This window comes from Anopheles stephensi, chromosome 2 (assembly GCF_013141755.1).
Source record: "Anopheles stephensi strain Indian chromosome 2, UCI_ANSTEP_V1.0, whole genome shotgun sequence".
NCBI lineage: Eukaryota > Metazoa > Arthropoda > Insecta > Diptera > Culicidae > Anopheles > Anopheles stephensi.
Window position 1 is genome coordinate 4,348,983 of NC_050202.1, and position 23,518 is coordinate 4,372,500.

Below are 23,518 nucleotides of genomic sequence, written 5' to 3' on the forward strand. Positions count from 1 at the left end.
TCTGGAGATCAGTTTAGGTACTTCTTACCTCCTGAACTGAAGCAACCAAATCTCTCCAGTGGGTGCCATGTATCACCTGCTTGCTTTAATAAGCTTTAATGCGAAGGAAAACCGTTCCGTTTCGAGCGTGAAGATAGGACACAAGGCACAAGGTTTGATTTGGCCCGTTACATGTCCGCGTAACCGAACACCCTCCGTTCCGAACGGCAGCAGCAGCAGTAGCAGATTCACACGCAGATTTGTTGAAGCCCTCCAACACTGAGAGAAGAAGCTAGTGAGAGAGTGAGAGAGCGACTGGAGCCTGCACATACTCTGAGAAAAAGCATGCCAGTTTGCCAAGAGCACCGTGGGAAAGCTTGGTCGTAATGGTCGTCGCACAGCGTACGGAACGCAGAGGGTGGTTGAGCAATACGTACAGGGCGCAGGCGTTTCGAACAGGAACGACGGTTTTTTGACAGTTCTCCTGACGCTTTTTTTTCGGAAGAATAGAAAACCATCCGATACACGGGATGACACACAAACCGAAAGATATTGCAAACGATACAATGAGTACGAGTGGGAGTAGAGAGAAAGGGAGAAAGAGAGAGAAAGAGAGAGAGGTTTGCTTGGAGAAAAAGCAACTGCAAAAGTGACATGTTTAGTGTTGAAAGTTGAACGTCAGCACACGGTTCGGTGGAAGCATTCCGGGAGCATTTTGCAAATGACGTTTGCGTTAGGGACAATCGTGATGATGATGAGATGATGATGACGTACACACACGCACACCAGGTCGCTTCTTCACTGCACGCACTGCCTTACCTTGTCACATTTGTCCTACCCCGTTTTAGTGTGCGTCGCAATCCAACCGTGAATCAGGTTTGCAGGTGCGTTTGGACGTGACAGTTTCGGTGGGACGTGTCCGTGGGTTCCTGGTCCAGAGTTCCTTCGCCTTCCTTCGCCTTGGTCATAATTCGTTTGATGTGCTCGCTTTGATCTCTAGTTAACACCTTCCGAGCTCTGGGGATATCTCGGGATAATTGGAGCAGACGCACGCACGCACGCACGCACGCATTAGCTCACCTTGCGAAAAGGTCACGGGGTGGTGTGGTGTGCGAGGACCCGGGCACCGGGAACGGCGCATCGGGAATCGCTTGTGCTCAGGGTCGCCCGACCGGAAAGCAAGAGATGTGCGCGGGATGACACAGGACGACTCTCGGCCACTCTCGTCCACGGTTGTGCATCTCAAGGCCAGGAACAAGGAACAGCGTTCGTGCTTCACACGCTTCTGAGTGTGTTTGTGTGTGTGTATGAGTTGGGAAAGTGTACGTGTGCAGTGCAGCAACAGTAGCAGCTTTGTCTTGCAGTGTTGTTTCGGGGTCGGTATCTTTTACGTCGAATTTCTGCTGACGCGATAGTACGCTCCGGGTTTTAAAGGTTACGGACATCCAGGACACGACCGGGATTTTTGCAGACGACGGCGAAAAAGCCCCGGGATCGGAAAAACTGTGTCAATGAGCCAGAAAGTGAAACAAACGCTCTAGAAACGATGACGATTAGCCGCGGGAAAAAACACACACACACACATACACAGGAAGTGAAATCGGAAAAGGAAGTGTGCTCTGATAAGGGATGCCGTCCTGCACGAACTTTGCAGTCCTTTGTGCTGTTTTTATTTCTATTTTTCCGCTTTCCACTGCTCGTGCTGCCCTCGTTAGCTCCTTTCATCTTCCATACGATGAAGAAATACAGGATGCATACTCTATCTTCTCTATCGCTTTCGCCTTCGGCATCGATGATGCACATTGGAGCAGGTCTGTGCAGGAAGATTTCCGGACCCAACAGCAGATGATTCTCCTGATTTATTCACCACCGCATCACGTACCAGGTTGAGGGGAAAACCATTCACCACATATCTTTGGAGATGCTACTACTGGCAGCAGCACCCGATTTACGTCAGTTGTTACCTTGCGGAATAGCCGGGAGTCTATCGGCTGTACGTCGAAGCATTCGACCGCCGGTTGTTGTAATCGTGCTTGCGGGCGCATGTCACACTGATCGCTCTCGCTCTCTCCCTATCGCGATTGATATTAAATTGGCGAAGGATGTTGCATCCGTGACATGCAATACACCCGCGACTACCCGCGATAATAAATCTCATCCATATTTTACAGTGCTGATACTGGTGTCCGGGGTACGGTGTTTCGATAATGTACGCAGATGCAAAAGAGGAATGCAATTTTCCGTGAACTGAACAAGTGTCAATGCGCGCGTGATAATCCTATGGTCTAATGAGTGGTTTGGTGTGAAAATCGATTCGGCTCGTGCGGGTCAAGTGTCGTCAAGCTCGATTCCAGTATGTGTGTGTGTGTGTGTGAAAATAAAATAATATGAGTTCGGAACGACCCTTCTCCAACCCATGCCGTCGTGCATGTAGTGGTAATTGAACGTAGCAAAGCAAAGAAGCCGAAGCAAAAAGATCGAATTAAAGTAAAGCCAGAAGAAAGCGAAGAAAGCTTGCATTTGAAACGTGTCTGAGCGTGTGTGTGAGTGTATCTGTGTCCGTGTGCGTGTGTGCGAGAAAAAAAAGCCGCTTAAACAGGTGCCGCTTAAAGAAGGAGTACGAAAAAAAAGCTGCCAGAGAAAATGAAGTGTCGTATCGTACGTTGTTAATTAGCCTGCTAATATGTCAGAACCTTCTTAGTGTGCCCTCAATGTTCCCACCCCAAACGGCCATGACCTGATGCGGTGAAGCGATGGATTATTCTCTACTCAGCTGTTGTGCTTCATATTTCGGATAACGTTAACAGAAAAGGTAATTATCGGGTCGGCGAGCGAGCGATCGTAAAACCTAGATAGTGGAAAGTAAAACTAAAACATGACGGACATTGACAGTAATATAATGAACAAGATTTATTGAGCTTCAACCTGATAAGAAACGAACGTGTAATTATAATCGAGGATTAGTTTACTGAGAGGAAACTGTCATATTTAAGTTCACATTAGTAGTTACGACTCTTAGGCATTGCTCTCTATTTCTTCTAGAGTTTATTAGGTCCAATGTTGTGGTGTAAAAAACTGTTGAAGATTTCAACTTTCACTTGGAGGTGGAGACTGTGTTGACCAACTTCTATAAGTCCATCTAGATCCTGACTTACGATGATGACATAGACATCATTGGTTCGTGGCTCGGGATTGAGGTTTGAATTTGAAGAATTGAACTAATGGCACATAACTCGGGCTGGAATCAGATTATGTGAATAGGTGATAGCTTAGGTGAATCCCGTCATACTACAGCCAGAAGAAGCTTCTCACATACGCTTCCCCCTACACCAGAAAGATTATTCAGTTACGAATAAGATCAAGTCGTAGAAAGCCACAAATGGCAGGCCGAGACCTCTCGAGGTTGTAGATCGTATTCGGTTCTCTAGGCTCCGGTGGGCTGGTCATGTCATGAGAATAACACCGGACGACCCAGCCCATAAATTCCTTTGCGGCAGGTCCACATGACATAGTATGGTACAGAGAAGGCATGATAGGCCTGAGAAAAAAAAATTGCTCCCTTTAAAGGCAGGGTCATTGGATTGTCAGACAAAGGCTCTATGCCATGAGCAGTATTCAGGACTTCTGCAGCAGACCTAAACCACAAAACGGTTGTAGCGCTTGACGAATAACAAGTAACAAAAAAACGAAAAATAGTTGAGATTTTTTATCATCACACCCTCGATAGGCCTTAACTTGATTTTACCCGTAGCTGTATGATCAGCAGCAAGAACCTCAGCAAATCCTTACTATTTACTCCTCTAGCTGAAAAATACAGTCTTGGGTACAGAGAAAACTGCCCGGATGGAATTTTTGAAACCAAGTTTATCGTATGGACTCTATAGATGGAACTCTATAGATGGAAAACATAATCACAAGACCTCCGAACCACTCCATAGACCAACCATTTATGAGTTAATTAAAAAAGGGGTTATTGAAGATTATGAGGTTTCTTGCTATAGCTCAGAGCCTTGTGTATCTTTGAAAATCATATATTAGTCAACCTTGACAGTACCTTTCAAGCTGAAACCTGTTCTTCATTATTCACTTGTACATTTTTTTTTGTACTATTGCCTTAAAAAATTCGACACCACTCAGTAGTGGCGCAATACTTGCGTGAACACACTACCAACTGCATGGCACAATGTGATCTGGTCACGCGTCCGGTACCGTGTTAGGGAAGTGCGTACCGGAGAGCGAAAGAAAAATGAAGCGAAACGAAACCTTCCACATCAGGTTCCATATTATTATCGCCCACGGGTGAAATCGACGGTGACATCTGACTCGGGGAAAAACGCACACGCCAAATCCGTACCGGGCGAGAGAACCACAAACGAAACATCATCCTGCCGCACGCTAGCAGGCAGGCGAGAAAGGTTCCGCTTACGCACGTCAGCGCCGCCTTTCGGTGTCGCGTGGTGTTCGGGGACTATTGCTCTCGTGTGCCCCCGTGCTTTGCCACTTCTTGCGTAATGCAATGGGAGGTATTTTCCACCGACCGAGAACCGTCCTCTGTTGATGTTGAATCAGAAGCGCACGCGGTACGGTACTACGGGTGGGTACATCGATTTTTCCATAAATATTTCGTAACACATATCCTCGCGTCTAAATTCTGGTCTACTGCCTCCACCAACTTCCATCTGCCTCTGTTTTTTTTTTGTTTCTTGAAACAGCCGGCGCCATTCGCTTTATTTGGTGAGACCGGTCGGACGGGTGTCCTTTTTCTGTGCGATGGCTCTAGCCGGCCACAGTACCGGCTCGACACCTCTACCACCCAACAGTGCGTCCGCAAATAGAGGTGTTCTAATGCCATATGTCACACACGGACTCGTTTGCTTTAGTTGCGTTTGGACCACGCACGCAGCTGTGGACCACCTGAATGGAGGACGAGTTTGTTTTTTTTTTTGTTCGCCTCAATTTTTTCCCCCTTCGTTTTGGGTCAACTTAAGTTTCATCGTTCGCCGGGTATGGCTTCCGAAAGGTTCCCCCCAGAGGGAGAACAATTAGAACCCACAATGCAATTTACGGTGTACGTACGTATGGTACGGCCATTTGCTGCAGCCCTGCCTGCGTGTGTTGGTGGGCAACAATGTAAAAATAGAAGAAGACGTATCACGTGAAAGTCGTGCTGTTATTGCAATGCTTGAAGGAGGTTTTAAGAATTGAAAACAATTCGTCTTTTTTATTTATTATTTGTAAAAAATTATAGCCCCTGTCATGGACAACTCTTGAGAATAATCTTTATGGGCTTTAAGTTGATGATTCCAATTCCCAATTGGGTAAATTGCCCCAGCTGATTTCTAAATGTTATTGAGCTATTTATTCTTGACCTGACATGATCTAACTTCATCCCAATCGATTTCAAGTATTCTAGTTTAATGACTACGTATTGCATACATTTAGGCGTCTACAACAGCTCTCACATTGATTCAAAAGAAATATTTTTTTTTTATGAATACAACAATATTCTTCCGCATAATTAAACTTGAATTGATTTTACCCGTAGCTCTGAAGCCAGACTTGTATACGGGGAGGCGGTCTGAACGGGACTCGATACCTGTTCTTTCGTATGAAGATCAATTTTGCTATTATTTCGACCAACGGATCACCCGACCCATTAATTAGCAGTTCAACAAAATTATTTAAGAATCAATTTAATTGTTTTTTCAAAAATTGCCTATATGTAGGCGCTTACACGTCATTGTATTTAAATCAAGGTATGATTGCTTAAAAGATATATTCAATAATTTTCAAATTTCAACATAGCCCAGAGCAGTGTGAACTCTTGTGAACATCGTCCTGTATTAAATACGTCACCCTCTATCTGCGTTTAATAAATTGTACCGTTGGCCGTTCCCGGACGGCAGCGCTTGACACAGATCCATCCAATGGCTGCAAATTATCTGTGCTAGATAATGTTCGCGCCGATGCGTCCGCCGAACTACCGGCCTCCCTTCACTCGGCCCCCCAACACCTCCACAATTCTTTCCCCCGTGGGGTATTGTTAGGTCATGTCATTTGGCGGACGTGGCATAGAGTCAGCCCGAAGCCTGCCGAGTACACTAAAATTATAAACCGGAAAAAAAGAAGAAAAATAAAAATACACTCCACTGACAGGTGTGTCAACACCAGTGTGTCGGCAAACCCGGCGCACATCGTCACCAACAAATTTATCAAACCCCATTCCGGCCACCACCGTACCCGTAACCCGTTCCTCCGCCCCGGACAAGCAAGAACACGAACACCAGCCAGTGCCCAGATGTGAAGGTTTTTCGGTGCCAAAACTGGACTGGAACGAGACCACCGACAGACGGAAGCAAAAGCTCAAACTGGGCTTCCAATGTTTTGTAGACCAGACGACCGATATCCCCGGGTATCGTCGAGTCACCTAAGCCACCACCATTATCGTTGAAAATGACGTTTTCTCGGTATGTGTGTGTGTCTCATTTTAGCGTAAACCGGTTGGGCAAGCATTCACGTGAGGCTAGCCAAATGGTCACATTTCGGTAGAATGTAGTGTTTAAATTTAACACGAAAAGCACACCGTGTACTGGTGATGGATAAAACTGGAGTTTATTCTTGCAAGAGAAGTTTTCGGTTGGAGAAACAGGGAACCCCGCTTATGGGTAGTTCCTGTATAATTATAGGCAATCAAATAAACAACAAAATATTGATCAATCCACCTTGCACCGGTGTCGTTTAAAATGTTCATAAATAATCAATAGCAATTTAATTTGCGATTTAAAGTACGGACGAAACTTATTTTGAGCGCAGTTTCATGGAATTTATTTTAATCATCGGGCGTAGTGTTATTTAGTCCATGACATAACCTCATAGCGGCTATTTGCTGTGTATCTGCCTTACTGGGTAGCATTCTAGTGCACGTGCCTAAATGTATGCAATCAGATGTTAAAGTGTTTGTTACGGTACGACGAATCTGGTTATCAATCGGTTGTTTTGGGTTTTAGTAAATTATATAATCGGGTGGTCCGGTGGCCGAGGCGATAACGGCACCGGTCTTCACTCGGCAGGACCGTGGTTCAAATCCCATCCAGACCGCCTCCCCGTACGCAAGGCTGATTACTTTGCTACGGGTAAAATCAAGTTACAGAAAGCCAGAAATGGCAGGACGGAGACCTCTCGAGGTTGTAGTGCCAGGGAAGAAGAAATCATATAAACCTAGTATTTTTACTTATAATTTCGCTTGAATTTCAGGATAAATTATACGTATGCAGATTTTTAACCATTGGATTGGCAGGTTTCTCTTTTTCAACGCCTAAAGGTATGCAATAGAGATTTTTACATACCGTTTTATTACTTTGAATGGTTGGTTACATTGGGTTTCTATATTTATCAGGTTTAATTAACGATACTTTTTGCACCTGCTCTCAATGCCCTCGAAGAAAGGCTTAAAAGAAAATATTATTTCAAAAATATGGTTTACTAACAATCTTGATAATGTACACAAGACATATTATTATTCCAAAGCTATCCATCAAACTCAATCACCTGACACATTTATCAGATGATACAAATGTTTCTGTACTACCGTTTGATCCAATTGTTTCTACTCATTTACTGTCAAATATTTAGTCACCATTAGGCCAGTACGAAACGAATCACTTTTCGAAGGAAATTCGTACATTTTTTCGCACACTGCACGACGTCATTCGCGCTAGTTAATGTAAGTGCCATTGAAACGAAACACAATCTACTTACATCCACGACACGGAATTGATCGAATGCCTCTTATTGCTTCTCTCGTCGTCGAATGCTAAGCCACCGATGGCACCGGAGCTGACACATGGGGTACCATGGTTGTACAGTTTATTAGCGCTATTAGAAGAAAATTTCTTCGTTCCCAAAAAAAAACAGTGTTCAATCTTCCAATTTGACACGATCTCGATCCTTTTTTTTACTGGTGCTCACACACCGTTCCTGTGGGTAGTGGTGCAAAATAACAGCCAGCCGTTGGTTCAATGCGAATAAGTTGTACGGAAGAAACACACCGACGTTGCGCGCGAGCGTGTAACGAGGTTCTCCGACACTTACATGCCAATGAAGGACTTTCCCTTGGACCGGTGATTAGTCCGTTTTCGAACAACGCCCCGAAACGTCGGGTGCACCTGCGGGAAAAAGATGAAGGCCCCCCCTGTGGGTCAACGATGTTGCGGCAAAATGTGCTCTGCCCTATGCAGACGCTATTAATTGAAATTTATGATGTGTGGAAATTGAAAAGGAAATTCAATAACACGCGTCCAGAGCACTCGAGAGCGATGTGTGCCGGTGTGTGTGTGTGTGGGAAGGTTACGATGCGGTACGCAAAACGAATGCGCTGCAGTAGAAATGGAGTGCCGCATCCCGGGCCACATCCATCCATGGGAAGACGGCATAAGCACGAGACTGCCTTTGAGCTACTATGAGGGCACAAAACAAGCCACAAACACACATACGATCCGTTTACACGCCACGCACCCGCAACTAATGATGGGGTTCTTCGGGGCTGTGACTTTGTTGGGGCAAGAAAAGCAAAAATTAAAAAAAAAAAACAGCCCGCACTCACCGCACTGTTCAACGGGGGACGATGATTTGAAACATTCGCCAAACTGCACCAACTACATGCCGAGGCCAATAGTGAGGCGGAGCCTTTTGTGGCTTCTTGTGGACGATACACGTCCCATACGCGGGGAAAGCTACGAACGAAACGAAACTGCAACCTCACTGCCTTTCGATAACCTGTTGTTAGTTGTGATGTGTGTGTGTGGGTGTGTGTGTGCTGGTGGGCCTCTTTCCGGATTTTTTGGACGGTTGGAGATTGTTTCATTTCCGACACGAATTTCCCGGCGCGTGGGAAGCGTTTCGCTCTCGCTGCATTCGGGTGTATAATTGCGTGTTCCGATGACCGGGAAAATTTTGACGGCCGGCAATCGCACCCGATGATGCGTAAGTTAATTTGCTAAATGAAACTGACACCCTTGACAATTGGAACCGTGTCATGCGAGTTCTAATTAAACGTACCAAGGACCTCGGTTGTAAATTTGAAATGTCATGAATTGTAGTTTTTAATGAAAATTTTGAAAACTCATCGCAGTTTAAAAGCATTCACTCAAATTCATTCAAATTCTCCGTGTGACTCTTTCTAGGCGTTTTGAGTAATTATGTTGCATATATTCGGGCGTGTGAACAGCATTATGTTAATTGATCATTTAGATTACTCATCTGAAGTCATCAGAACACCTTATGGCCTTGCAAATGGCTCTCGTCTATGGTGGCATACTTGTAGGTTAAACAAAAGTATTAAAACGACGTCGTAACGAAAAGGACATAAATGTATCAAGAACCCCATCAGTGCTTTTAAACGTCTTGAAAGACATTATCAAAGACCACAGAAATTTCAAATTTGTTTGAAATTCAAGATTCTAGGACTAAATGACCCTGGAAATAGGTCGCTCAGTTTGCATTAAGTAAATTGACTGCCAAAGCTACATTGCCTCAAATGGTTCTGACCACCGGACCAGTCTGATCGTTAATTGCATACTGTCAGGGGAAAATGCTTGGATGCTTTCAAAAGAAAACCTTGTGAACATTTGAGAGCCTCATTTAAGCATTCAAAGAACTTTTTAACATGTTTTAATTATCATAAATTGCAATACTAAACATGCCACAAATTTTGGTTTATAATAGAGGTTACTAAAAGGCTTTAAAGTTGTGTGAAAAATATTTTGCATACCTTTGGGCGCGTACAAAATCATTCTGCTTACTCAGTTTATTTTATACATAAACCAATTACAAACAAGAAATATTTTGGATGATTCTCTACCATCAAAAAGTCTTTAAACGTTCTTTTTCATTTCCACTGTATATATCCAGGCGTTTTCAGAAAGGAAATCCAATCAATTTAGTGCTTAATGTTATTTTTAATCTTTTCAAAACCGTAGTAAAATTAATTATATTCAGCTTTACCAAGCCCAAAAGCGCAACTAAACATATACTGCTCGAAATGAAAGTTCCACACAGTATCATTGCAACCCCATCACATCGTTCGCTGCACAAAAGCACAAAAGAAATGCATATGCATTGATCACGGAAATAAAGAAAACTCAATAAAAAACACCATCCCCACCGCCACTCGCGATGCAACCAATGAAATGCTCGATTTGGTTGCTTCCGTCATCCGTTCGTTGCTCCGGACGCCCAAAGGCTTCGGGCTCTTATCACACCATAATCAGTTGCCCGGTTCCATTAAGGAAACCCTTTAACCCCCCCTTCACACACTCTCTCCAGCTACGCTTCCTCTGCTCTCCAAACATCAAAACGAATGCCGCTTGTTAATGAAGGAAATGCACGGGCACATGCGATTGCAGCATGCAGGGTAAACGGCCAACAAACGAGTCCGTCCACGAGACTTCCGTGTTCCCACATTCGTTGGCTCGATGTCAAACTGTTAGCATGGTTGCACCTGGGCGCGCTAATAGTTCCACTCCCGTTTTGTCGATCAAGAAACCGGAATCACTTTCGAATGGGCGTCAGGGCAAAAAAAGAAAGAAACTGGCTCCGATACGCCGATGATGCAGGGCATGATAAGCAGCCAGGCAGGCAACCAGCCACCCAACCGCTGCCGGATGCAGGCGAGATGGATTGAAGATTAGCACGATTCGGTGAGTGTGTGTGCATGGCACAAACGGATCACTGCGCTGCTGGATGGAAGGAGCAAATAAATTGATTTCGTTCAGGCAGAAAATTTCCACACTCATTTCCCCCATTGCTTACCATCATTTCCGGTGCAGAAAGTTTCCGACGAGTTCGAGTTTTTCTCCGTTCGCTCGATCAGCGTCTACTGATTTGGAGGATAAATGTTGGAAATTTGAATAAATGATAGCCCCGTCGGATGATGATTGATAAACGGGAACTTTTTTTTGCTTATTGACTTGTTTGATTTGACGGATGCAAAATATTTTCTCCTCATTCGCTCGTTTGGGCTTCTCTGTATGCTGCTGACGCATGTAATACATTGGATCGTAATTGAAATTTTGTTTGTGAAGGAAGATTTATTTTCTACACATTTGAGAATTCAATAGAACGTTTCAAGAACTTCAATATGATGATTAAAATACCGTTTTTTACTAGCTACATAGAATTGCGCATAAATGTATGCAGCTTGATTGGTATTTTCCTTATTTAAGAGTTTTTTTTTACTGCAATACAATACCCTTTCTTGAACTGTCAGCAATCCAAAAAGCAACAGATCTACGCTTTATCATCTTCCTTTACCATCTTTCGCCGGGCCGGAAGGACAAAGGACTTGCTTTTACAGAACCTCTCGCAGGCCAGTTAAAGCGCTAGGAGGACACTTGAGAGCGCAGAAAACCCGCATCTGCATGTAATTTAGTCGTCGTGCAGCAGTCGGTACACTCGAAACGGTACGGCTGTTGTGCGCATTTCGACACCAGCGGCTGGCAGAGAACATCGTACTCGCAGCTTCCGCTTCTAGCCAGCTCTTTTTCTTTTTATCGTGTCTGAGCTGCTCTTTACTGAAAACCTGTTGGTCACAGCTGTGGTTTTGGTCAAATTTGCTATTTGTTTAGTGAGACTACCTAGGGGTGGAAAGAAAGCTGAAATGGGGGGAAATGGCAGACAATTTCTTTATTTCTGCATACTGGTACTTATTGCACTGCACAATAGTACTTAGAATCGTGACGAAACGCACGACACCAAAGAGGACTGTTTTGAGCAGGAAAGAAGAGTCAAATAAGATAAAACGTTTAAGCTTAGAAGCGTTAAAGGGGATCGTAAACAAAGAATTGCATACTTTTGGGCGTTTGAATGACACAGAACGTTGCAGACTGTCTCTCTAGTTGGAAATTTTTATTAAAAGACATATTTTTCTTATATTTAAAGGAGCACAAAATAAAGTTTGCTATACATTTGCTGTTGATTAAATAACTTATGATGGTTTTCCCCCGTCCCATTCATGGACCTTAAGCTTTCCCCGGTGGAACGTTACATTGGGCTACTGAGCATCTGAGCATCATTGCTCCCTAGCGAATACCTCAGCTCCATCGGGACCTTCCACCATCGATTAGGCGTGCCTATATGCCATGCTCCAATTTCACATCACTGGCCGAGTCCTCATGGCTTTGACTGGCCCAAAATTCCAACCCCAGCCCTAGTAGCGATGGCAACGAAATTAGCCGTCTGCCAGTGTATACATGTACCTTTGAATTGATGGTACGATGAAAAATTAATTAAATTCACTCTACCACATTTGGCAGCCGATCAACTGTCCGAAATGAAGCGGCAGTGCATTGAGCTTATTCTGCTCGAACGATTCTCTACGTTTTCTGGTTTGAAGCGCTAACGGTTGATTGCTTACATGTTTGCTTTTAATGGTGTTGTATGTTTTAGATGAAGCACAGTACGCTGCACTTGAAACAATATTGATTTTTCAGTTTTTACTAAGCAAATCAAAATTATTTATGAAATCCATCGTATCACAGAGGGATAAACAAACTTATTTTTAAATTACGCCTAAATGTATGCAATTTACTAGCATTTCCTTTCACCAAGCATTAACTTTGCGAATCTCAGTTCAGAAACCACAGAATTATATTAAGCAACACATTTAACTTCATTCTTTACATTGTAAATTTCATTCCGTACCTTCGATACATCGTCCAATACGAACAGTCCCTCCATTCAATACTCTTACAGAGCGTTCTCCATTTATAAACCATAATTGAACATGCTCGAAAACAATACGCGATACTGATAAACATTAATGAAATCAAACAACGAATCGACCCGTCCATTTCCTCCGCCAGCCCCAAACCCCGTTTTGCAATCCCTTCGCACCGTGACCATAATGCATCTTGATTGTTCAACAAAATGGGATTTATTTGCGGTTGCGCGTTGGTTTACTTTTGCAAATGATTTATGGACCGTACGGCCGTCGCCTGAAAGCAGTTGCTTGTTTACGGAGAACACAAGGATAGTTTAAATTCAATGGCAAATGTTCAATAATATTAGTTTCTTACATGAAAGATAGTGGGGTTTTCATTGTTTCGCTTATTGAGTTGTGGCGAGAGTGCATTTATCTTCGTATAATGTTTATTTGAGCTTCAACGCTAGATTTCCCATGCAACTGTTACAGTACAGCAATGTTCTTACTGATGTACTTCACGCAATGATTAATAGTTAAAAATCGATTTTTCGACCCCACCTGGTTGGTTCAATTCACGCGTTATGCAATGAGACAGCTCCGTTTTTCTTACCGACCGGTAAAAAGCTTCCCTCTCGGTGTCGTGCCAAACGAATCAAATGTGCCACACCGACTCACAACTCACACGAAATGAGAGGCCAACCAACCTTCCGATAATGTAATTGGCTTCGTTGTTCTAACTTCCGCACGCATCCAGACCCATTTCGGAAGAAAGAAATTGGTCACGTTCGAGTAATCGCGAGTCTTGTGCGATACGTTCCTGCCGTGGAACACGACAAGGAAAGAGAAAAAACGCAACAAACCCCCACCACCACGGCTTTCCAAAACCGACTTTACGTTGACCGTGGTCGTAAAAGCGTTAGGTAATTTTAATAAAATTCCACCACGTTTTACGCACCACGTGCCGGTTCTTGTACCGCGAAAATGCTACTTTCACGTCGAAAGGTTTTTGATGTGTATCATAGCCGGCCCGCCCGTCTGCTCGTAATAGTATTCGAGTGAGTGTCTTAAGCTAACAGCACACCGAGAAGCCTTAACGTTTGGGGGGCTTCTTTTGGCCCGCGTGAAGGCAGGATGATGGTGCGGCATTAGAAATATCGAGTTACACTCTCAAACAAACAAAAACCGTCCAAGAAGAAGGAAAAAAAAAGATACCGGAAAGAAAGAAACAATTTGAAGGTCGATACCGTATTGATGGCGTTAGCGTCTTCAGGTTGTGCTGATTTTGTTGAATCAGCTTTGCTTTACGAAAGCAAACGGCATCGAGGGTTTTTCGAAGTGCAGTTGGCATGCCGAACTAATGTTTATTTCTTATTTTGACACGGCAGGGTGTTGTTTTTACTCATTTAAGTTTATTTATCAGCTCGTAAGTGAGTGCTTGAAAACGAGCGCTCTATTTTTGCAAAGAATAGACGTTCTAAGTCATTGTCCTAGCTGTAATTTCATTGATATGTTGCGCCTAAAGGTATGCAAATCGCACTTTACGTTGGCTACGTAACAACAAAACGCAATTTCAATCTTTTAGATTATTTCAAGCAATATATTGCATATCTGCAGGCGCTCACCCGCAATTAAAAAATTTGCTTTGTGCAGCTGCTTTCTTGTAAAATATATTGTCTGAAAATTTAATCAATGACATTGTTCAAAAACTCTCAAGAAAATTTCCAAAAAAAAATGAGTTTAAAATCGCGTATAAATCTCAAGGATACTCAAGGATCATAGGATACCCACGTTTTTCTGTTAAAAGCGCCTGAAAGTATGCAAGGATTCAACCTTTTCAAACGATAGAGACATAAAAACAGCGCATTGCATAATACCAGGCAATCGAACGGGATTATTATTTTTGACAACTTGAATCTAATTGCTTTTGATTATAAAATTCTAGCTCTCGGCATATAATTGGAAAGTCTTTCTTAACTCTCTATCTCTCTCTTCTTCTCCCCCATTGCAGGTGTTTGGAAATGCGGTTAGGGGGCGCCCCCGGTGGCGGAGACCCCCTAGCAATGGGTGCCGGGAACGACTACGCCGAGCTGTGCGATCTAGGCCCGTCCCGATGGAGCTCCCGGAGCGGCTACCAGCAAGTGGCCTCGCCGCCAGTCAACTCAATCTACCACCACACGACGGCCGGTGCGGTCGGTGGCGTGCCGAGCGTTTCCGGCTCGGCGCTCGGCGTCGGGCCAGGCGTCACGACCGGCAGCGTCCATGGCGTTGGCCACGGCGTTGGCCACGGGGTCGGGCTGGTGGCCGGTGGTGGGCACGTACGGTCCAACAGCTTCGAGGCCGAGGACGTGATCGGCCCGTACGGCAGTACGCGCATCGGCAACAGCACAAGCTCGCTACGCGGACGTTCAGGTTTATATTATTCACCACCCGGTACTTCATATACAATAGTAGAAAGAGAAAGACCACACTCTCCTCATTATTATTATAACACGGCCGGTGTCCCTTCCAAAGGAGGTTCTTTGCCAAGTAGAAGTAGTTATTTAGAGTCAGCTAGCTTAGGTGTTTCAACTGGTGCAGGTAAAGCAAACGTCTTCTACTTAACACACTCACATCAATCCATTTGATTTTTAACCCCCCTATTTCTAACAACCCCTTCAGAATACCGCCCTGTCCGGCCCAACAAGACCTACTCCGATACGCCCTTTCTTTCTATCGTCCATTATCCTCTGATCGTTAGAGCTGTTCCTCTTACAATCGCTGTTAGAGTCGTAGAGTCCGCCATTAGATGTACTATCGCTCTTAGTGTCATACCATACCGCTCTAGTGTGTTGTTTTGTCCTCTATTTGATCTGCTGTCTATACTTCTACTTTGGCACCTCTCCTTTTTTCTGTTAGGTAATACCTCTTCTTATCTCTTTCTTGCATCCCTTTTTCGAACCGAATGTCTGTTGTCCACGAATTTCTCAACTTGTTAACTAGCATAGGATCTTCTTCTTTTCTATCTCGGCATGACTTACGGAGCCATCTCGAACACGTTACTTACACATTTTTGAACTCTTGTTCCTAAAAAGAGATTGTATTTCCTATCGCATAATCTTCGATCCTAGCATGGACAAACTGTCAGATTTTTTAAACATTTCTCTCTGTCTGTCTCGCTTGATGCTTCCGTCCCCTAAACGACGGACCATCAGGAATCGATTCGTTACCGTGCTGCTCTTTTATCAGTATTCTCTTCTCTACTAAGCTACTTTGTAGTGGTGGTAGTAGTAATAGTAGTAGTTTGAAGAACCCTTGCCGCTCTAGCATCATCACTTCCTTCCGACTCCCGATTTTCCTGCTCGAAATGTCACCCAAGTAGAGTAGTCGAGCCGGTCCTATAAACCAGTTGTTGCGATCACCCTAGACTAGCGATGCCCAGTAGCCTTGAACCATCTAGCTAATTGTTTCACACCCTATGAAACCATCTACTATATACGATGCAACTGGTCCTGGTTCTTCTGCTTGCCATTATGTCTATACGAGTCAACCGGAAGTGAAATGCGCGGTATGCTGATAGCAGCAGCGAATAATGCGAAACAATGCGAATTTCGATAAACAATGGAACACGTGGAACACAAAATGAGATTAAAAAAAGAAAATGAAATACACACGTTCAAACACACACTACTACTCTATCCCGGATCCACTATTCCCATCTGTTTGGCAGCTTCTACTTTATCTACTTTCTCTCTCTCTCTCTATCTGTCCTTCAGCTCCTTTTCTTCCTCCTTATGCGCTGTCTGTTCCAGCTGTCACTCTGTCCAATTCCCGTCCATTTTGTTGGCGATCGAATGGTAGACAAAATCGAACCTCTCAGGGAACCTTACAACAAAGAACCCGTCTCCTAACCAATTACAAAAAAACACACACACATACAGACAGTCAACACTACTAATCAACCACTCACACATACACAATACACTGATCGTTCCCATTGTTCAACCGGTGTCTGGAGTGGTAAACATTTTGTTTGTCGTCCTTTTCTTCGAATGTATTTTTCCCCCGGTGAAAAATTGCACCCACACACACACACACACACAGTTTAGCGCGTTTCGATGGCTCTCGAGAAAACATAACAACAGACACCAAATAGCACGAAAATCCTTATCCTACTCACGTTTTGGTGAATCGTGTCTTGTCACTGTTTGATTTTGTGTTCGTTTTCCCTCTCCGATGCGTGTCTTCTGTACGTTAGTCTGTCTCTGTGTATGATGTACGTGTGTGTGTGTTTTTGTCCTTGCGTGTTTTACATCTGACTGTTAGTTTTCACCATTTTTTCATCAACAAAACCGAGGGAGAACCGTTTCTCTTTCACTTTGTTGCCCTTCGCAAGGAGATAGTGTTTCATGCGATATCTGGTGCAAAAAAACATTTCCCGAATTTTACTTCCCATTTTCATGACGATTTTTATTTGAAAGTGTTTACCCCATCTTCTAGAGCTCTCTAGTGAACCTCTTTTTATCTCCTAAAGTGTGATTGATTTCATCCCCAAAGTGTGTGATCTCCTATTGTCATATATGCGTTATTTCTAGCTCTTAATGTTGAACAAATGTCTGCGTGTGTGTGTGTCTGTTCTTTATAAATCATGGTTTGTATTTCCCTATAGTCCTCTCTTTCCCTATTTCCTTTCCCATTGTGTGCCACATTGTGCTGTAAGTAAACATTCCTAATTGTCAAGTCTTTTTCTCCACTCAATCCCATCTGTCTTGCTGGGCGGAGTGCTCATACATTCGGCAAGAAAAGTTTTCCAATTTCCAAGGACTTGCTAGCCCACTTTGTCGTGGTGTGCGTTTCCGCTGTTGCGAAAGGCATTTAGCTAATTTGGCAGCCTTGAACTCCTCCTAAACTCTTGGAGAGAGTCCACGCAGCTTTTTTTTCTCTTTTCTTCATCCGTCCAATCGATGTACCTTTTCCTTTGTGTAAAACTTACCCCAACCACCCCCACTTTCGATCCAGCTTCTTCAACCCTCTCACTCCTCCCCTTCCCCCACCTTACTCTCCCTCACTGTCTTTCTTTCTTTCTTTCTACCGTCCTGCGGACCGCTTTGTGTGTCCATGGGTAGTTATCCCTATTTTTCTCCCGCATTCTGTACTGTATGCTTGAAAACTTCCACTTCTACCCCTTACAAAATTAGGCACAGTTCCAAATTCTACCAGACATAATGGTAAGAAGCGGCCTATATCACCAGAGCAGGTCATAAGAATGTTTAATACAACTAGTTCGTCTTCTTCAGTTCCTACTAGTTATCATAGTAACGGTACACGTGACCGAGGCCGTCGAAGTCCCGCCAGCAGTCCGCCTTCCACCACCCATCAAGTAAGTAAACGGTGTGCGCACTTAGGTGTGTACTTTTTAAAGCAGGATCAGGAGAAATTAAAGGATTTATCAAAAAAAGTAATTTATTGGGAAAAGTTTAATGACTCTTTATGTGAATTATTCTTTATGTGAAGAATACAATCAAAAAGTTCACAAATATTATTTTGATTTAAATAAATGTAATCAGTTGAAATCTATCTTAACCGATTCTTGCTCTTGATACACAAATTAGTGCCAACAGATATTGAAGGCACCATGTCTTCGTGTTTTACACTCCGGCTCTCACTCAGTAAGCTGTGGGTTTGAATCCAATCTATATCGATACCACCGTTATCGAGCAATTGATTTTTCGCCTTTTTAAAGTACGTCTTTATTTCAAATTATTTATTCTTGCGAGAGTCCTCACGTTCTTGTAGTTCATCCTTCAAACCATTAATTTTGTACTAGAACTATGTTCAAAATGCTATGAGATAAACAGACTTTGCTGTTTCGACTTGAGTTGCCAGATCATATAAGATTCGATCCATAAAATTAGGCTGATTACATCGTTCCGATATCTTCAAATCTGAAGAACCCTTCTGCTTCTAGAATAAAGCTGAAGGAAATTTCCAAGTTAAGAACAACTTTTAAGAAGAACCTTTTAATTACTTAAGTTTTGTAATCTTACTACTTACAAACTTCCCAACAACAATCGACTGTTATCTATCCCTGAAAAGATTTATCGCGATCGCGACCGAGATCGTAGCATACCGAACATACATCAGCTTACAACCCGAACCGTGAGCATGTCACGTGATCAACAATCCGACAGCAGCCATGGGTTCGGGATATGCGTCAAGGGTGGTAAAGATTCCGGTAAGTAGCCCAATACCAAGCAACGCTCCACTTTGTCACGCACCTGGTGGCGGTAAGAGGGACCCAAAGTGCAAAAAGGGGGGGCATGGGCAAGGTAACCACTACAATGAAAAATCTATCAAACGGTTCGGTCTATTCTGTGCTGGCACTGGTCCAAACCTCGTTTCCAGCCGACTGCAGCAGACATATTGCATTGTAGCAGCGATGAGCAGTGGCTGTTTTTTTGTTTCTTCTTCTGTTTTGTTTGCTTTGGTTTCCAATTACGTCGTGGCATGTTTTCTTCCATACCACACACACACACACAGTCCATCAGGAAGCATGTTTTGTGAATCTAATTTCAATTTGTCCGCATCGTACCGGGACCAGGCCACCGGTTGGGATGAACAATGCCACATGTGATGTGTGAAAATGATTGACAATTTAATACAGATTTGAAGCTCGCTTTTCCGCTTTTGTTGGGTAGAATGCAAAAAAGTGAGGTTAAAAAATCCATTCTGTTTTTTTGTTTTGTTTCTTATGTTGCACCACCACCGACAACTGATGCAGCGGTTAAGCTGTATGCGATGGAGCTGTCCGTGTTTGAACTGTGAAATGAAAAACAAACAATCGAGCTTTATGAAGTACTATGTTAAATCGCCATTTGTTTTTGGTTCCTCGTCGGTGATCACCATTTTTTCCAATATTAATATTTTATACATCTTAATAATTCAAACACAATATTATAACCTCGCCATAAACTCGCCCAATTGGCTATAAAAAAAATCGTATCGGCATCAAGCAACAGGCTTTAGACCGCCGTAATGGAAGTTATATACATGCATCTTTGCACGTACCACATAAAAAAGGCCTGGTAATGCGGCACCAGAGCATCTTGGCAACCTTCAAGCAGTCCACCAACCTCAGTTCCCTCTCCTTCCCTCCATCTCTCTCTCTCTCCTCGTCCCCTGTTTTGTTTCTTCCAGTGCCAGCATAATACCGCAACGGTCCGATGGTCAGGGTGAATCGATAATAGGGCATAGACAAAATGCTTCCAGTCACGATAAGTCCAATCGCCCCAACAAACCCCAATTTTACTGTACAATGTTGCCACCCTCTTTCTGGCGGGGTGGGGGGGGGGGTGATGGGCTCTAGTTCGGTCGATAGGTAAAGCTAGTTTTTGAGGACCACGTTTTTCGGCCGGCGAACAACTACATTACTGCACCGAACAGGTCCACTGTTCAAGAGGACTGCTACTCTTCATTGCTTGATCAACTTCCATTCACTGACCTCGGGGAAAAAAGGGCCTTTTTCTTCTTCTCGTGTTTTTTCTTTCCTGGAGGTCACATAGATTAAATTTCAGTTTCATTTGAATGTCAGCACCGGTGTCCGTAATTATGTTGGCTCGTACATTCGAACCTGAGTTTTTCTTGGGGCTCTCTAGCGAGCTGACGAGTTTTACTGTGCTGGTTGTCTAAAAAGCATTTCCAGCAGAGGAAACCCCCCCCCCCCATCAAAAAAGGGCACGTACCGAGGATTGCTATTGGGGCCCAACTCCAAAGTCGAAGGAAGCTCCCGTTCCCTTGAAGCTCGATTCGATTGCAATTGCATTTGCGTCCCGGGGCAGCAAAATTGGGCTGTCGTAAAATTAGTTTCGCTTGTGTGTTTTTGCGCTCTCCCGCTCGCCCTGTCTCACTCTGCGAAGTCCATTGAAAAGCTATAAAAAGTAAACACACGTAAGAAAGCGGGTGGTGGGTATGGGCCTGCGTACCTGCTTCAAAGTATGGGGAAATATTTTTTATTGCCCTTTCGGGTCCCGTCTGCCGACACCCGGCCCATCTTCCGTGCACCACCCCACCGACCGGGACACACAACATTCGCGAGTACCCACGTTCTCAGCTGCTCTGCTTCCTTCCGCAGGAGTCGGTGTTTACATTTCCCGAATCGAGGAAGGATCGGTCGCGGAACGTGCTGGACTGAGGCCTGGTGACACGATACTCGAGGTGAACGGTACGCCGTTCACCTCCATCAACCACGAAGAAGCGCTTAAGGTAAGGATACGGTTTGTGTACATTCGATTTTCTTTTTTTTCCATTTCTTGTTTCTCGATCTCTCTCTCTCACTCACTCACTCTACCCTTAATTCGATATTCTCACTCACACACATACATACATCCATATACCGGCTTTTATTCGGTTCCGCATTGATTGGTTTTTACTATTGGCAAAATGGGGTTTTGCCTCGGTGGCATCTGGCATATGCAAGCGCGGCTTGTTTCACAAACTGGAGTGTACGAAATATGCGAGCGACGTCGAACGAGAGTGCGAGCGAAAAAAAAAAGTGGACAAATACATCCCGAATTGAATTATGTTTAGATTGCACATGAATGAAAAATTCTTCTTCCACCCTTTTTTTCGTCGTCAAATTGTGAAGTTACATCATAAAACTCATTTTTTCGACTGCTCGTTTGACAAGGTTGCTTCCCAGTTTGGCTATTGGTGTTTTTAAGTTGCTTTCCCTGCAAGAGATGCAACTCAAAATTCTAAAGCCTTGCAAAATTTAAATAACAAAACACAACAAGCATTCTAAACATGCATAATTCACCCAATCCATACCACTAAATGCAAATGATAAAGATTTATTTAAACGAAGAAAAAAAGATTGGCAATAGACTTTCTGTCACTGTCACTGTTCTGTCACTTTTCTTGCTGCCCGCTTCAAGTACTGCTTGTGTAAACGTTCTCTACTTCGTATTTTGAGTACTTTTTCTAATAAATTTTATGTTTTAGATAGTAAGTGTGCTTGAGTTCGTTAAATATAGCTTTTACTCCTTTTTTTGGCAAATGTTTTGCAACTTTATAATGACCAACTTTCCCATCATCGTTCGGTGGCTCCACGTCCACCATTAGTTAGGCCGAAAATGTGTTAATTCTTCAAGCACTAAAGTACCACGAAAAACCCCTGAAAAAAAAGACGTTCCGAAAAGTTTTAATCCTCTGCAGTTGTGCACTGCACACACCAACAACGTCCATCTCACAGCACAATGTTTTCCTTTGCTGCGTCCCAGGGAAGTTATTAGCTAACTTCGTTTGCATGACCGCAAAGTGGAAACGTCCTCTACTTTTGCACACTGCTTCGCCTTCGAACAAAAAGAAACAAAACAAGGCGCATAAACCATCCGTGCAACGTTTGCTACGGATGCCCTGTTTCGGTTTGGGATTTCACACCCATCAACAGCAAACTCCGCTGGTTACTATCAACGCCGCACCACACCGGGGCAGCATTATTGTTTTGCATCGGGGTAGAAAAGATAAACAGTTGCACAAAGACACTGGCCACTGGGACCGCTGGAAGATACCGATGCACGGTGCGACCGATGCCGTAAAGAAGTGTGCACCGTACTTCATGAAGTACGCGCTGAAAAATGAGCTTGTCGAGCGATGGCGTAAAGCGCTCTTTGCACAATGAATGCGAGCCGGTACTAGCGCCTGCGAACAAAAACTCCCGAGCGAAAGCCCAGTGGCTGTGAAACGACCACCCGAAACCGCTCCGGGGCGGTGTGTCATACAAATCTGTAATATTAGAGGCGGCAGTAATGACTTCGGCCTCGACAGCGGAAGCGACGAGTTTGCTGAATAAATTACAACTTTTGCTCAGCTTTTTTCTTCTCACCATTGCAGGGGCGAATTATCCGGATGATGGCGATCGTTTGCCATCGGGACAGTGACAAAGTGGAAGATAATCGAAAAAAGAAGAGCTGTGGACGTGGTTTTGGACGTCTTGTGGGGAAAGTTTTTTGCCGAATAAAACTACGGCCATAGTTTGGATATAAAATTCAAATGAGTGGCTGGATGCTGGTTTGCTTGTGGTGCGAGATTGAGATCAACGAATGCAAAATCTTATCCGCCTCTATCGCTCTCGTTTTGAGGGCTTGCCTTCAAAGCAAGCCTTTCCCGCAAGACGTGTCAATAGAACGATTGGTTTACAGCGTCAGTCGCCCATCGGTGGCTAATGGAAATGTACAGAATTTTACATTTTCTCCCCGTACAAAATATGCCTCCTGCCAAATCGGAACATTTTTGCTAAGAAGTGAGAGTAAGAATTTACATAATTAACACATGGCCCCACCCGAAAAAGGAGAAGATGCTGTTGATGGTGGTTGGTAGGATTTTCATTTTAATATATTTTTTGGAATAATTTTTGGCAGATCATTCATGCACCTAGATTGAAACTGTTTCACTTTTAAATTATTCCAATGTTAATAGAGATTGGTGGAAAATATTCCATTTAAAACTTTCATGCAATGCACGTGGTTTCATACGAAATGAACGACTGAAATCGGCATGCTGCATTATTCATGGAGGCGCATGGTCATTCACTGTTAGTGCCTCGAACAGATGGAAAACATGTTATAAATTTCAGTATTTTTATTACATTTACTTGATTTTCTTAATATGAATAGATAGAAAGTTAACAATTCAGTATTATTCATATTATATTCAAAAGTTTAGATATAGGCAAAGCAGACCATTTGGAACAAATCACTGGGCGCCTCCATTGAGTCTTTTAAATTACAATTTATTATTTTTGGTATTTTTTATTCAGTGCCCAGTGTAGATAGTAAAAAAGGCAGACATTTTATTATCAAACTC

At 43.5% G+C, this 23,518-nt stretch overlaps 1 protein-coding gene across 13 annotated transcripts in view; it reads left to right on the forward strand.

Moving 5' to 3' along the window:
- The window catches only part of LOC118508138 (whirlin), an 86,393-nt gene that overhangs the window by 12,621 nt on the left and 50,254 nt on the right, over positions 1-23,518 (forward strand). For 9 of the 13 annotated variants that reach the window (XM_036047652.1, XM_036047654.1, XM_036047655.1 and 6 more), the window contains exons 2-6: positions 2,151-2,791; positions 14,688-15,256; positions 17,854-18,035; positions 18,752-18,890; positions 20,766-20,917. In XM_036047652.1, coding sequence (XP_035903545.1) covers positions 14,698-15,256; positions 17,854-18,035; positions 18,752-18,890; positions 20,766-20,917 — 1,032 coding nt within the window. In that variant the 5' untranslated portion in view covers positions 2,151-2,791; positions 14,688-14,697. The remainder of the gene's footprint in view (positions 1-2,150; positions 2,792-14,687; positions 15,257-17,853; positions 18,036-18,751; positions 18,891-20,765; positions 20,918-23,518) is intronic. The other 4 variants (XM_036047653.1, XM_036047664.1, XM_036047659.1 and 1 more) reach the window with 1 other exon arrangement.